This window comes from Ranitomeya imitator, chromosome 3 (genome assembly GCF_032444005.1).
Source record: "Ranitomeya imitator isolate aRanImi1 chromosome 3, aRanImi1.pri, whole genome shotgun sequence".
In the NCBI taxonomy this organism is placed as follows: Eukaryota; Metazoa; Chordata; class Amphibia; order Anura; family Dendrobatidae; genus Ranitomeya; species Ranitomeya imitator.
Window position 1 is genome coordinate 408,122,554 of NC_091284.1, and position 17,342 is coordinate 408,139,895.

The 17,342-nt window shown below is 40.9% G+C and overlaps 1 protein-coding gene across 1 annotated transcript; it reads right to left on the reverse strand.

Annotated features, from left to right (window-relative positions):
* Positions 1-9,162: 9,162 nt before the first annotated feature.
* On the reverse strand, positions 9,163-10,728 carry GJA9 (gap junction protein alpha 9). Its single transcript, XM_069760162.1, has one exon. It carries the CDS (start codon positions 10,726-10,728, stop codon positions 9,163-9,165), a length of 1,566 nt encoding a protein of 521 aa, XP_069616263.1.
* Between the last annotated feature and the right edge of the window lie 6,614 nt (positions 10,729-17,342).

Below are 17,342 nucleotides of genomic sequence, written 5' to 3' on the forward strand. Positions count from 1 at the left end.
CCTCACACCACTTCAGCACCTGTAAAATAAAAAACGTTATCAATTCTGAGTTACAAATTGGTATGTAACTTACGGAGACTTATATCATGCACATGTGCAGTTTCAGCGTTCTGTGATAAATAGAAGTGGGTCAGGGGAAATCTTTAATGAACGCCCCTCGTACCTAAAAAGAGTACTGGATATTTTAACACATTTTTAGTAAGTGCAGTACAGTATGGCCCTGCCAAAAGAGTCTACCTTGTCATTGTGGCAGGCTTAAAAAATCTTTTAGTCACAACAAAAGCTAATGGCTGTGTATGTTATTTGGTGTTCAATAGAAACTATTAATGTGTGATTGGTGAGGACGTTTAAGGAAAAAAAAGTCCACTCACCTTTCAGGGCATGGAGCATGAAGTACCTCGCACTAATAAAGCCAGAGCAGGTGCAGCAGTTACATTAAAGGTAAGGACCATGATTAAGACTTTTATCGAAACGCGTAGGTCCTAGTCCTCTCTTTTGCACTGCATTATTGCCAAGATGTTTCTGGAGTATTTTTTACATGGCTAATAAAAGTTAAGTTTTATATCAATGCATTTATATCCACTTCGCTGAATCTTCCTTACCATTGGTGAGGACATGGTGAAGAAGTGGAGTTTTTCCAAGAGTGAAGGGCGGGACTGTGGAAGGTTCGACGGGTGGAGGTGAGCTAAGGTGGAGCTTAGAAGAAGTCTCAAGGGGACCCCAAAATTTTACCAGTGTGAGGCCCTGTTCATCTCTTTAGGTTTTTGTTATGATACCCACTGCTCCTGTTCCCATGGGTTGGAGCCACTTTCTATATGTCCAAAATGGCTGCTAAAGTCTTATAGAGAGCACAGTGAAAGGTCTGAACCTCTGCTGCCATATTACTGTCATTAATAGCGGGGACAAGAGTCACTGTAACACAGGAATCCATGTAATAGATACCTATTAGTAACTAACTACCTTTTGGTCAGTTTCTCACAAGCAGAATGCAGGTTCATTGTCAATACCTGTTTTTAGATGTTTCTTTATGCATGTATAGTTTTATTTGCCAGGTTCCAGTCATCATCCTGTTTGTTAATCCAGGAGATTACTAAAACTAAAGTTTTATATCAAAAATTTGAAGCAAGTTCCATACTTGACTGTGGCAATGCAATAGTGCCACATATTACAACTCATGTACTGCAGGTAGAGACAAAATGCATTATTACACGTGGAGTGGTAACATTTTCAATCACAGTTTCACATAGGTGTATTTGTGAGACTATATTATGGCTTAGTGGAACAACCATGGGATTATGCTAGAATCATACTGGCCTCAGTAGTATTCTCATGGCTCCAACTCACGGCTTCCGTCTGAATCCCTGAAAAAATGGAATTCATACATGCTCCTGCAGAGCCAATCAGTGCAATGGGGCAAATACAGTTCAAATGGACTTCATTCGGGTTTCTTTGTGGCAGTCTCCATCTTTTCACAAGGGTCACAAAAGCAAAATATATTCTTGTGCCCCTCTGAAAAGACACACATACATTGTAAAGAGCAAATAGAGTTAATTCGAACTCCGTTCACACCATTGTAATGATAGGCTCCATCAGATGAACCATGTTTGTCAGGGATTCAGATAGAACCCTCCCCCCCCCCAATGGAAGCCATGCAAGTACTGCTGAATGAAGGCCTAGTTCTCTATGTGATTATTTCTACATTCTCAAAAAACAGAATTCTAACAGAACCTCCCTTGGAGCTATTCAGCATAATTTGGCAAACAGAGTCACTTTGGATTGAGTTTGGCTTTTGTCCCAGTGGTGTATGTCTTTTCTAGATGAACACAAAGCATACTCTACCACGCGTTTGTATTCACCTAAAAAGATGGCAAATTAATTTTAACTATATGGGTTCCAAGAAGTATCGTTTCTCCTTGCGAAGAGTGACATGTTAAGCATGTCGAGGTGAGAAGACTTAAAGCTGCAATGCTCCTTTGGGAAATATGCAAATTGTCTCTTCAGAGAGGAAGAGGACTAGAACTCTAGTGCCACCTATTGGAAGTAGCAATCCTAACAGTCAATGTTGACCCTATAACGAGCCTTGTCACATGACTTAGGATAAAAGCCAAACCAGAATCTCAATTTGCAGACACTGTGTTTCGGGGTACTGCCCCTCGTCAGTGCAAAGTGGTGATCTGGTTTGGCTGATTGAGAGACGTTGGACCGGGATCAGGTGGCACTAGAAAGGTGGCGCTAGAGTTCTAGTCCTCTTCCTCTCTGATCCTCTTGGATCCCGGTCAGACGCCTCAAAATCAGCCAAACCAGATCTCCACTTTGCACTGACGAGGGGCAGTACCCTGAAACACAGTGTCTGCAAATTTAGGTTCTGGTTTGGCTTTTATCCTAAGTCATGTGACAAGGATCGCTAAAGGGTTGACATTGACTGTTAGGATTGCTACTTCCAATAGGTGGCACTAGTGGAGTTCTAGTCCTCTTGCTCTCTGAAGAGACAATTTGCAACTATATGGGTTGTAAGTTTTGGCAGTATTTTGTTGCCTTGGTCAAGTAGAATGAAACATTTTTTTTGTAATGAAACCTTTAATGAAACCTTCAGAAATTTTAGGAGGTTGGTTAAAACCAATTAAAGAAGGCGATTGATATATACAGTATATATGATTGATAGATATATATGTTCACATTTCAAGTATTGCAATCTCAACTAGTTACTGAGAATATAAATTAGTTAAAGGATGATTTTCGGGTCTGCTCCTGGTGCATTTGCTAAGGCTAGGTTCACATTGCATTAGTGTAGTCCATTCAAAGCATACGTTAAGCGGACTGCGCTAACGCAAGTGCCGACTTTGGCACAGCGCTAGCGCAGATGGAGCATCTGCTAGCTCCATCTACGCTAGCAGTGATGGACCCGGAAACGCTGCAGCCCGCGTCTCGGGTCCATCACTCAATGACGGCACATCGCTAGCGCACGCCCATTGTGGGCGTGCGCTAGCGATGCATCCGACATTGCTGTCTATGGCGGCGTTAACGGACTACGTTACACCGCGGTGTAACATAGTCCGTTAAACGTACCACCATAATGCAATGTGAACCCAGCCTAACCATTGTAAATTGAACAAAGGCTAAACTTCTGTCCCCATTACTGTCTCTGGCTCCAAGGTATATGAGAGCTTTGTGACGCTTCCATTACACAACAGAAAGCAAATTCCAAAATATAAAATTTATTCTTTTCAGGCCTATACAATGTTCATTCAATGTTTGAAACAAGCATTACACAAATTTCGGTCTACCAGATAACATCTTTAGAGCCAAAAAAAAGAGTAAAAAGAAAGAATTTGATTGTAGTAGGTACAAATAGGTTTTTCATGTTTATTAGTGTATAATATACCATTCAACAGCATTTCACAAATGTGCTCACTGAAAATAATGTCTTTGTTTTATTGTCTTTGCTGGTGCTTGTTGGTTTGAAATGCCCTTTGCAAATAATTTTGCCATAATGCATTGCTTTTACTAATTTTCTCTCCGTTAGTGAGTACAACTGCAAGACAGAAACCTTTGGGATATAAATATACAGAAAAATCTAAGTATAACTGTTCAAAGGCACACTACACTTCTTACATCCACTGCTCACAAGCAACCTTAACTGTAAAATGACTCTAGTCTGCCTGGAAATAGTCAGAAAATATGCATATATTTCCATAATTACTCGTAATACCCAGTTCCACTGCAGTTAATAAGGGTAACACATGTGAAATCATTGCTTACATCTGATAAACAAGAAGAACTTGAGGCAAGCAGTATGAGAATGGAATAGGGTAATTTGTTTTTTTTTTTTAATTGTAGGCCTATCCCAACATATTGATGGCTTATGTCAAGGATAGGCCATATCCTTGACATAAGCTTTGCTTTTACACCTCCTATGCCGACAATGGGTCTAAATGGTAACAGATACAAACATATTGTATATACAGTATGTTTTTCTATTTCTCTGCTTAATGCTAAAGGCCCATTTAGATGGACCCTCATTCCCAAGTATAACATGACTAAACAGGCCACGAATACCCAATGAATGAGCAAAGCAAAATGTCCTTAAGTCAGGTATGATTATTTTTAAGGAAGCTTAAAAATCACTAATTTTGGCAGCACATAATCCTGTGTACTTTACAGCCCAGAATAAATGCATTGTTGACCTTCAGTATGCAAAGTATTGTAGTCAGACTATCTAAAAAGACCATTAAACAACTGCAAATTAATTTGCATTTAGCAGATTGGCAGTCATTGAATGGCCGCAATTGTGTATCCTCCTAAGATACCTTATGAAAGTTAACAACAAGTAAAGAACAGGAAGGAGAGGGTATGATTATAAGATCACCCAATTCAGGGTTTGTTACCAATGAGACAACAGTAGGAAATGTTTAGTAATTTCTTACTACTGGGTTGCTTTATTTTTATTTTAAAATTGGTAAAATAAAACTAATTTTGCTTATCATAATTATTTTACTCTATCCACACCATTTGTCCCTAATACTTTTTATTTAGAAATTGTAAGCAATGACATTAGTTTACATGAAGGTGAAGGCCAATCAAGACCAATCCATGCTGACCGTCAACATGCATCAGTAATTGGTTGTCAAAGTCATATGATTGTGACATCACATGGACATCACATTGCATATATTGGTAGCCAAGAAGGACTGGAAACTGGCGTAGGCACATTAATCATAAGAGGATAATAGTTCTGTAATTTTTCAGTTCTAAAGGTGGATTGGCAGATTTCAGTCTGTATAGAGGCGTTCAACAGTATAACACGTTGATCAGTGCTTGTTTAAGGCCTTTTCATATGGGCTGATGCAAGCTGTATGGAGACAGAAGGATCATTAATAAGATTGCTCAGTTCCCATATGTGAAGAAACCAGATGGTATCTTGATTTCCCCAGACAACCATGTTTTTTGCAAACCAAAAGAACTGGCTTTTTATCTGTATATTGGCTTGTGAATTTAAGTGTTTATGTCTGGTGGGTCAAGAAGACAGACTTGCCAACTGATATACTGTGTAAGTCTGTAATAGTGACTGTACATAGGGTGTGTTAAGCTTTGTTTATTGATGTGTGCTTATATGATAATAGTGCTACTTAATCCCATCACCATTGTTTACCTTATCTTGATGTTGGGTAATTCTAAAAATAGCTGACATGCCTTGGGTATAAAAAGACTCAGAGATCACATCCTGGGAGACTGAAGTAACACAGAGCTACCAGCCAGACATTCTGCAAACCACCCCAACAGACAAGAGAACGGACTGCAGCCAATTCATCATGGCACCATCACGAGGAACACTGATCTATGATTCTATAGGAAACAACCTAGGGGTTTTCGGTTCCGGTTGGAAGGACACAGATCTGATCCAGTGACCATCTCTGAACCATGGATATGTTTGGAGAAAGCCATGTTTGGGACCCGCTGGTCACCTGGTTCCATGGAGATGGTCAGATAAGCCAGGGGGTGACTCTCGTGTCAACTGGCTTTGGACCTTGTATGGACTCTATGGACAGTTCTTGGTCATCTCCCTGTTATGTTAACCAATTCAGTAACACAATGGACATAGCGGTCAGAACACATACAGTGATCTGACAAACACCCAAAATTAAAGAACGAGCTCTGAGACGTGGGAACTCTGCAGACCGCAATCCCTGATCCTATCAAACCACACTAAAGGTAGCCGTGGAGCGCTCCTGACCAGAACCTAGGCGCCTCGTCACAGCCTGAGAAACTAGCTATTCCTGAAGATAGAAAAATAAGCCTACCTTGCCTCAGAGAAATTCCCCAAAGGAAAAGGCAGCCCCCCACATATAATGACTGTGAGTAAGATGAAAACACAAACATAGAGATTAAACAGATTTAGCAAAGTGAGGCCCGACTAGCTGAATAGAACGAGGATAGGGAAGATAACTTTGCGGTCAGCACAAAAACCTATAAATAACCACGCAGAGGGGACAAAAAGACCCTCCGCACCGACTAACGGTACGGAGGTCGTCCCTCTGCGTCTCAGAGCTTCCAGCAGGCGAGAAAAAACCAATAAAGCAAGCTGGACTGAAAAATAGCAACAAAATAACAAAAGCAAAACTTAGCTTTGCAGAGCAGCAGGCCACAGGAATGATCCAGGGAAAAAACCAGTCCAACACTGGAACATTGACAGGAAGCATGGATCAAAGCATCAGGTGGAGTTAAGTAGAGAAGAAGCTAACGAGCTCACCAGATCACCTGAGGGAGAAAACTCAGAAGCTGCAGTACCACTTTCCTCCACAAACGGAAGATCCCAGAGAGAATCAGCCGAAGTACCACTTGTGACCACAGGAGTGAACTCTGCCACAGAATTCACAACATCTCCCTATGCTTGTCGTTACCCCTTCTCTGTGCGTGCATCCACAGATGGAGTAGCGACCCTGGGAGCTCTGACATCATGTCAACTAGCTTTGGACCTTGTATGGACTCCATGGACAGTTCTTGGTCATCTCCCTATGCTTGTCGTTACCTCTTCTCTGTGTGTGCATCCACAGATGAAGTAGCGACCCTGGGAGCTCTGACATCATGTCATACTGGAAATACGTGGAGACACAGTGATCTTTTATATGCGCCCATGTAATCAAGCAATTCCAGCCATGTTGGGATTGTTCTGTTTGCTATTGTGTGCTGTGGTTCAATAAAGTATTGCCACACTGTTTTACCTTAACCCTGTGTTGTCTGTGTAGTGTATTGCCCACTGGGAGATAGAGCGGGCGTTCAGTGGTATGAGCCGTGGTCCATGCAGTCTTGCTAAAGACAGCCGGGCCAGCGGACAAGAGTACCCACTGACCCTGTTTCTTCACACCATACATTTTACATACTGTTGGCAGCATATCCTGTTTAGTCAGGGAGATGGGCTGCTGACAACAATGATAACGGGGCTGACATAATAAATTCATCCAGCCAATAAGTGTTTTGCTCATTCATTGACTGATCGGTATTCAGTTATTGAATACTTTGGTGGTATAAAGTTGGCTTAGTCCTGGATGATGGATGTCAGTGAGCCAGATAGGGTTAAGGACTTTAAGAAGTCTATAGCTGTATGGAGAGAAGTCTTCTCCATGTAGGGTCAGTGTGATCTGTAACATATCAGTCTCTATGCATAGCATATGAAACAACAGGGCAACCACACTGACTTGGCTTTGTGTAATATGGACCCATGGGCATGCTACCTCATATATTGATAGAGGAAAATCATATCTAAGCAAAATATTTGCATAAGAGCTAGACAGGGGAAAATTGAACTAATGTTTTTTAAATAAATTACATCTTGACTGGATCTGTCATGAATTTTGCTGTCATCAAACTGATTACATTGTTATGCGGGGTACACATTTTCAACCATACAGTCCTGGCAGCAAACTACAATCAATCAACATTGTTGAGAAAATCAATGTTGAATCTTTATATAAATGAGCCTGTAAGTGTCCCAAGGGCACGCCAATTCTTGGCTAGCACTTCGACCTTCTGCTTATCGCCAACTTCAAAAGCTAGATGTGACTTAGCACCACTGAACAGACATGAATCATGTACTATCTGGGAATTGGCCCACCCTCAGTGCACGTGCAGTCTCATTTACATGAGAATTTAAAGCTAATATTCTCAGTGTTAGAAAATCATACCAGAAAGGTATTTGAAGATCTCCTAGTGCCAATGTGATGATTGACAACACGTCATCAATATCAGTTAGGTGGTGGTCTGACACTTAGAACCCCACACATTAACTGTTATAAGCTCCAAAGATGGGGAGATTTAAATGCATTAAACAGAGTTGTAACACACAGATCCTTTCAATAAGTAGCGGTCACTGCTAGTTACTGCAGAACAGAGCAGCTGCTGATTGCTTGCAGCAGTCACGTGACATAGCAATGTCACATGACCACTGGTGCACCAATCATTATAACCAGAGGAATGGTGCCACTTGTGAAAGTATGTATGCAGTGTTTTTATTGTATGATGAGTAGTATATATATTATTGATGATTTATCCAGCAGTAGACAACCCCTTTGATATTTTAATACATCTAGTATTGTCCACCTCAACCATTTGATGAGCCATTTTCCATGCAATGTATGGTTGGTGAGAGTTATGGACTGAGAAGAGACTGCATTGTTCTAATGCTGTGTGAAAAGGAGCCTGAATATGTTAATAAGGCAGCAATTTTTTTAATTCCAGTAGATCAGAAAGTTACTTTTTTATTATCATCTTGGCCATGTATAACCAATACTAAAAAAATTATTCATCGACATGTATGGAGAGCCACAATGATCCATGGTGCTGTTTGCGAAGCCCAAGCTTTTCTGTCATGTGTGTCTGCAGTACAAAAGTGAAGGGAACACTGTAGTCACTACTGAAATGGTCTGATCATTCAAGTTGGAAATAGTTGACTGTATTATCGTTATTTTAACAAATGTGTTTTGTACATGATTTTGTGGGAGTTACTAATATATAAGTACGGCAACTTTTCTTGCAGACATTGGTGCAGTTTTCCTCACAGCTTGACTTCTGTTCTCAAAATGGTTGATGATGGAGGAGCATCTGGCCAGAATAGTCCACCAAACCTCCTCTAATCAAAAACAACTTTCTTATATGCAGCGTTTTTCAATTGGTTCAGGTTGATGGACAGGTCTGGTAACACGCACCTCCATCAATAGCCACTTTGTGGACAGAAGAGCTGTGCAGTGTGTGAGTAAGGCTGTACTGACAAGTGAGGAGTAGACCCTGTTGTTACTATATAATAATAAGTGCCACAAAATCACGTCCTCAACACATCTGTTAAAATGCAGAAAAAGTGGACAATCCCGTTTAAGCCTCACTTGTTCCTTAACCACTACTTTGTTAGGAAATTGAGTTTGATGGTGACCAAAGTATTTCCTCCATATTTGTTCAGACAGTATAGGGACACCTAGGTCAGTCATTTAGTGCAATAATTAAGCATTAGACAATTCAACTCAAACTCAGTAACTAGAGGCTTAAACTAAATCCTTGAAAATACTTCTGATAGTAAAGAAGAAGATGTCCATATGCAACTGTAGTTTTAAAGGTTTAGACAATGGCATATGTCACCAATATTTATTTGTGTGTAAAGTGTAGGTTAAGTGACTGCTAAATTTGGAGATCAGTGGGAACACGTCTACTGCTGGAATTACTTGCCAGTGACATCTTTCGATCTGGAGAGAAAGTTATAGGGCCATCACACTCTTTATACTGCTGGTGTTCTGGACTTTGTTCACCGATAGTATCTGGTGTGCTTGGCCGGCTGCTTTGCTTAAGGTCAGACCATGGTCTACCAGAAATAAAGCTGTAACGTCCTCTGGTGCTGCATATTGAGTCCTGTGTGAATGAACTCCTCTCACCCGCTCTAGAACAGTGCCATGGAGCACTGATTCTTCTACTTTTCCGGATGGCATTGCTAGTTGAAGAATACATAAAGTTTGTGTTGCAGAAATCCTCATTGTCTTCAGAAGGTATCTCAGTCATTGTTCCCATTGGTATACTTGGCGTACTTTCGGAACTTGGATGAGTGCATCTTATGAAACCACTTTTTCGCTGTGGATGTTTTTTAGCTGGCTTGTTGTCAGAAGCAAGAGTTTTACTTATCTTTTCATTATTGTTAGAACTGCTGTTGTTAAGATGGCTTTCTGCTGTATTTGTAGAGTTTACCTCATTAGCAGATTTGGTTTCCTGCTCATCAAGTATACAAGTATTACTATTAGACGTGTGTAAATCTACAATCGGTTGAAATCCACAAGGAGGATTTAATATTGGATACACAGTTGGGTCACTTTGTTTTTCCATCAGCAATGTGTAGTTGGTGGGAGCTGAAGGAAGGGTCTTTTGTGGGCTAGCAGATGTACCAACACATGTATGAGTAGCTGTGGAATGTTTCTTAGATTTATTTGCATAACATTCATCAAATTCGTCTTTCAGTTTATATCTTACTAAATAACCTTTCCTGATTTTTTTCACCCCAAGGTGTCCTATTTCCAAAATGTTGAGAAATAGAGAAACCCCTGCTATGCTCTGCATAAACAGCATGAATACTGTCTTCTCAGTTGGTCTTGGGACAAAGCAGTCAACCACATTGGGACAAGGTTCTCTTTGGCATTTGTAAAGAGGATTTAATTTAACTCCATAAAGTAAATGCTGACCAACCATAAAACCAACCTCAACAGCAGATCTGGTTAATATATGTATGATATATGTGAAGAGGAGTGAACCACGGAGTGGAGCCTTATTGAGTTTTCTTTGGTCAAGTTGTCTTAGTTCACGCTCCAATCTCTTGCGATCCTCCGTCAACTCATAGTCTACACCTTCAAGTTCGCCTTTCAACTGAGCTTTCTTTTTGTGTCTTTCTTTCTCAAGAACTCGTAGTCTATAAATAGCATGGCCCATATATACCAATGATGGCGAAGACACAAATATAACTTGAAGAACCCAATATCTAATCAAAGATATAGGAAATGCTTGGTCATAGCAAACAGTTTTACATCCAGGCTGGTCTGTGTTGCATACAAACTGTGATTGTTCATCATTCCAAACTTCTTCAGCTGCTACACCCAAAACCAGCATACGAAATATAAAAAGAATGGTAAGCCAGATTTTTCCAACTATTGTCGAGTGAATATGAACTTCCTCCAGGATGACCCCAAGGAAATTCCAGTCTCCCATCTTTAGTCCACCATCTCAACACTGTTGGACAAGGAAAACAATTCTATTTTATAAATGATTATAAAAACATCAACTAAAATAGCACAGTGATACTGTCCTCATGTTAGGTGTGTGTTTATCTCTGTACTTTTTTTCATTATTTTCATACTTTTTCTCATTTTAATATGTTCATGTAATCTGACTTATAGATTGGCTTTATATAAATATATATATATATATATATATATATATATATTTACGCCAGTTAACTTATAACTAGAGATAGATCGGTAGATCCAATAGTCATAACTCCGTAATTGCTAATTGCACAATTAATGTACAATTTGTAATTGTATATTGTTACCAATTTCAGCCTGGCAACGTACCTTAACGAGCACTGATTGACTCAATAAGAAAGCGTACGACATTCATTTAACAGCTTGTTTACACAAGCCAATGAACAATGATGGGGAAAGAACTATCGCTAATACAATAGTTCTGTCCACATCCTGTATCGTGTTATCATCAGCACATCCCCTGATTATAGAAGGCGGTGTGTTGCTGAGAATAATTTTTTTTGCTGGGATAAACACCCGACGAATGAACTTTTTGCTAGTTTGTTGGGAGATTTCCATCATGTTTATATGAAGAGGAAAATTGGAAGAGAAAGTTCTTACAAAAGCTCATTCAACAATCATCCAGCAGTCTAAGACTAAGTTCACACTAGGCGTTTTTGCAGCTTTTTTAATGCATTTTTCATGCAAATTTTCAGCTACGTTTTACAGTACCAGCAAAGTCTATGAGATTTCAGAAATCTCATGCACACACCTTGGTTTTTTTTGTCATCAAGGTTTTATGCTTTGCATAGTTTTTTTTGTACAATGGTGCATGTCAATTCTTTCAGCGTTTTTTCCAGTGTCTTGCACCCATTTGGTGGTGAAAAACCGCCAAATCTGGCATGCCAAAACTGCAGCAAAAACGCACAAAAAAAAGTAAGAAAAAACAAGGAAAACATTTTTTTCTGCAGCTTCTTTCCTACCATGAGATCAGGATTAGCTGAAGAAAAAAAAGCTTAAAAAATGCCTAGTGTGAACTTATCCTAATTGTAGCAGAAATAATCATTATTAGGATTAGTTAAATACATGTAGAAATCTGTCTAGTTTAATGTAGAGATGTATTGTAATTGTATAAAATTGTTTCTCTGGTAAAGTATGGTTGGTCTCTGTTAATATTCCTAAAATTGTTGACATATCCCTATGAAGCTAGTCAATGGAACGTGGTGAACTATCAGACCACAGATGAATACATTTCTACCTGACTTGCAGTTACAATTTGAAGCATGTAAATAACAAGAATCGACCTGATATTCTCTATCCAATCTTATCATGAATATCGTAATGTTTATCATGATGAGAAGTTTATTTCTAACTTAATAGAAATTACGCACAATCAGATAACATAGGATATTCTTAACACAAGCACAGAGCATATCGATATCAGTTCTTGATATTACATAGAGGTCACTGGATATTATATACCGTAGATCTTATCCAGCAGCTAAATAGAATAGCTGGAACATAACGTTTTGCAAATCAGACGACATGACATTTACTGCTAAAAGATATGCCGAAACCTCTCCATGTTCCATACCTTGTCTCAGTATTCCACACCTTTTCCATCCAATGACTTTAATAGCTTTCTCTGTGATGATATGCACTAAATTTCAACAAACCTCTAGAACTTACTAATGGTATTGGCTAGAAGACCTGGTCCAGACTACTGCAGCTACGTGTTACTGTAGAGGGGTATACATGTAATGCAGTTATTAATATACAAGTTAAACTGTTTCCTATGTAGTAAGGTTGATACCATACCTTTTAGTTTTGCTCAGCCTCAGGTAGGATTCCATGGAGCAAAGCTTGCTCTGTCCTGTAACGCTATCATTGCGATGGGAACAGGAGGGAAGGATAGTACTGCGTTCATCTTATACTCTGCTTATAAAAATCAATGTGTGTGCAGCCTGACATTGCTTCCAGCAACATTAAAATGGTTTAGGTAACCCACTCCATCCCAGAGGCTTGTCCGTTGCACGTAGAAGCACAGTGACATCCGAACTCGGAATCTTATCATCCTGGTAAACTACAAATGGACAATGCAAATCGGAAAGTATTTCTCCTATTTACTGTTAATTTGCATTGATATTAGAAAATGTTATTAACAGTATGTCTCTATGTATTAGAAATAGATTCCATATTAACAGTATGTTCCTATGTATTAGATATAGAATCCATATTTCCATGTTTATCGATCCATTCTCTAAATCTAGAGTATCGCTTATTAAACATTTCTGCACATTCAACTATCTCCCTACTAAGTTAATTACTTTAACCGTGCCGGTGCCTGTACATGTAGACGATGTGCCTTTAAAGGGACTGTCTCACGACAGCCCATTTTGTCATAATGGCATAGTAACATAGCAAGGTTGAAAAGTTCAAGCTATTCTGGTACGGAGGAATGCAGGGGCAGACGTCAATTAAATTAAAATGAATGACTCAATACGTAATATGTGTATTGCATGGATTATGAAGTTAGTATTATGACTGAAAAGGAAATTTAAGGTGAAATGATATCCGGCACTCCATGAGTGGAGTAAAATCTTCAAATTTATTTCAGAAACATGATTTTATACCGGATAGCTCAATAAGCAAAACCAATCCGTTTCAACCAGAATATCTTAATCATGATCTTTTCCTCATTTACGTCTGACAAGCTCATGTGGCCGAGCACCTGTGGTAGGATTATAGACTGATGAGCTGGAATCTCCATTCTCTACAAAAAGGACATACGGTATGTTATAATTGGTTTGGTGAACAACTCACTTATATCGATGTTCCATAGAGTGAAAAATTTTGAGGCTCCGGTTGTTTGATCATAACATAGTTATTGTTTGAATACATACAATGAGTTTTAGTCTGGCAATTGAGCCTTCTTCAGGTAAATAATGAAACACAACAGAGAGGTTCATGTACACCGGTGACTGGGTGGCATTCTCCATTTAAAATTGATCATCTGCTAGTTGTGGAGTATGTAGAGCATGTCAGATCATATATGTACAGCTCGGAAAATATATGGAAAGATATGTATATCAGACTTACATATTAATTTTCATAGAGAACTATTTAGATTCCTTTGGACTGACTATTTCAGATTAAATGGCATAGTTTATACGCTGCTTAAGAACCAACAGATACAATTGGAGATATACAGTAGCATGATAAAGTTTGAGCACCCTTGGCCAAAATGACTGTTATTATGAACAGTTAAACAAGATGAAGATGAAATGATGTCTAAAAGGCCTAAAGTTAAACATGACACATTTCCTTTGTATTTTAGGCCAAAAAAATACATTGTAATTTTTTACATTTTAAAAATTACAAAAAGGAAAATGGGTCAATGCAAAGTTTGGACACCCATGAAGTTTTTTGTGCTCAGATGACTTTGACCAAGATTTCAGACCTTAAAGGAGTTTTCCTACAAACAAAAGTTCATTTTATTCACTAGATATTGGAATAAAAATAAGATTCACAATTGGATGTGATTAAAATGTTCCTGTGCTGAGATAATCTTATAAATGTGTCCCTGCTGTGTACTGTGTAATGGTTGTGTCTGATGGTGCAAGAATATAGTAGTGCAGCACCCCAGAGTCCTGGTCGTTGCAGTAATGTCGCTCTGCCACTAAGGGGAGTGATGTTATGTCTGATTGCACTAAAGGAGTTCACCTGACCAGGTATCACAGTCACACATTACACTTCACACTCCGGCCACCAGGGGGAGCAAAAGGCACTATGTATTAGGCCACTCCTCACACTCTGGTAAAACTGGGGGTTGGATAGGAAGTTAGACAGAAAGCAGCCTGGGAGAGCTCCAGGGAGGACCTGCCAGGGGTGGGTTCCTGGCAGGTACCTAGCCGAAAGGACAGATCGTTACGGAGCCGCGCCTGCACTACCTTGCGGCAGCATCCTTAGAAAGGACACGAAGCAAAGTATTTTGTGGAGAAGTGAGAATTGAGATCGCAGCACAAAGGAGATAGAACCAGTAGGAGTCGTGCCCCGAGAACGGCAACATCCTACTGAGGCGCGTAGACGGTGGCCGGAACGCCGAGGAAGTAACAGACTTCAAGCATTACTTCAAACAGCGGCAGGACAGTTGATTATAGGTTGGCTGTCTACCTTAAATCACCTAAGCAGACATAGGGGGCAATTGTGGGAGAGGGGCGTCTCTAGGGTCCCAGAATAACTCCAGGCCTTCCCGTCACACGGGTGAGTCCTAGCCAGATAAACTGGGGGACGGAGAGAGAGAGAATGAACAGATACGAAAGTTGTGAGGACTATCCTGTGGTGCTCAGCAGGGAAGTACTACAACACACAGGCGCTAGTTGGTAGGCACTGATTTCCACCTGCAAAGGGAACTCTGGATGTGCCTTCGGACCGGCCGGACTCAGCCAGCCCTGTTAGCAGTGCTCTGGATTGCGGATCCCGAAGTCTTCAGTAAAAAGGTAAAGAGACTGCAACCCTGTGTCCTCGTTATTAACCGCGCCTCACATCATCATCACCTACACAACTGGGAAGCCCTGGGGAAGCACTTCACCTGTGGGAAGGTATACCATCTTGCTGCCATAACACCACCCCAGTGGACCCCAAGCAGCGTCGGTCACCCTGACCAAACACCACAGGTGGCGTCACGAACCCTTGACAAACTTTCATCACCTTTCACTGGACGCCACTTAGCAGGTCACGGACCGGGTCCAGCCACCGTGACAACCCCAGGACCGAGACAGAGAGGATCGGTACCAAGTACCCCGTGGCCCTGCATCTGGGGGCACTCCAGTAACATAGTAACATAGTTATTAAGGTTGAAGGAAGACTTTAAGTCCATCTAGTTCAACCCATAGCCTAACCTAACATGCCCTAACATGTTGATCCAGAGGAAGGCAAAAAAAACCATGTGGCAAAGAGTAAGCTCCACATTGGGGAAAAAAATTACTTCCCGACTCCACATTCTGCAATCACACTAGTTCCCAGGATCAACGCCCCGCGACCAATCACAAGCCGCTATGTCTTTGAAAGCCATTAACGCGCTCATTTTTAAAAATGAGCGCGTTAATAGCTTGCGGTGACGTCGCGGCTTGTGATTGGTCGCGTGGCCGCGACCAATCACAAGCCGCTACGTCTTTGAAAGCCATTAACGCGCTCATTTTTAAAAATGAGCGCGTTAATAGCTTGCGGTGACGTCGCGGCTTGTGATTGGTCGCGTGGCGGTCACATGGGCGGCCCGCGACCAATCAGAAGCCGGGACGTGATTCTCAGGTCCTAAAAGCGCTGATTTTGAACAACGAAGCCTGCCGGTTACCCGCGCTGAGTTCAGGGGCCGCAGGAGAGGTAAATATATCAATATTTTTTATTTTAATTCTTTATTTTACACATCCCTATGGATCCCAGGGCCTGAAGGAGAGTTTCCTCTCCTTCAGACCCTGGGAACCATGAGAATACCTTCCGATACTTGATGTCCCATTGACTTGTATTGGTATCGGATATCGGTATCGGCGATATCCGATATTTTTCGGGTATCGGCCGATACTATCCGATACCGATACTTTCAAGTATCGGACGGTATCGCTCAACACTAGTCGTGAATGGTACTTCGGCGAGTTCTCTCCATGGACTCCCTCTGGTGGCTGTAAGTGGAGCTGCTGCTTCTGAGGTTCCTTACACAGGTGACGTGGTTTATTGTTGTGAATTCTGTTGTCGGGCTCCCTCCTGTGGTCATGAATGGTACTTCGGCTGGTTCTGTCCATGGACTTCCTCTGGTAGGTGTTTCTGAGTTTCCTTCCACAGGTGACGAGGTTAATTCGTTAGCTAGCTGCTCTATTTAACTCCACTTAGATCTTTGCTCCATGCCACCTGTCAATGTTCCAGTATTGGTCTAGTTCACTCCTGGATCGTTCTTGTGACCTGTCTTCCCAGCAGAAGCTAAGTTCCTGCTTGTATTTCTTTGGTTTGCTATTTTTCTGTCCAGCTTGCTATTTTTATTGTTGTCTTGCTTGCTGGAAGCTCTGGGACGCAGAGGGAGCGCCTCCGCACCGTGAGTCAGTGCGGAGGGTCTTTTTGCGCCCTCTGCGTGGTCTTTTTGTAGGTTTTTGTGCTGACCTATCCTCGTTCTGTTCAGTAAGTCGGGCCTCACTTTGCTAAATCTATTTCATCTCTGTGTTTGTATTTTCATCTTTACTCACAGTCATTATATGTGGGGGGCTGCCTTTTCCTTTGGGGAATTTCTCTGAGGCAAGGTAGGCTTTATTTTTCTATCTTCAGGGCTAGCTAGTTCCTTAGGCTGTGCCGAGTTGCATAGGGAGCGTTAGGAGCAATCCACAGCTATTTCTAGTGTGTTTAATAGGATTGGGGATTGCGGTCAGCAGAGTTCCCACGTCCCAGAGCTCGTCCTTTATTATCAGTAACTATCAGGTCATTCCGTGTGCTCTTAACCACCAGGTCCATTATTGTCCTGACCACCAGGTCATAACAGTACAGGTGGCCCAAAGTACTAATGCATCTCAATAGAGGGATAAGAGAAGTTCTGAG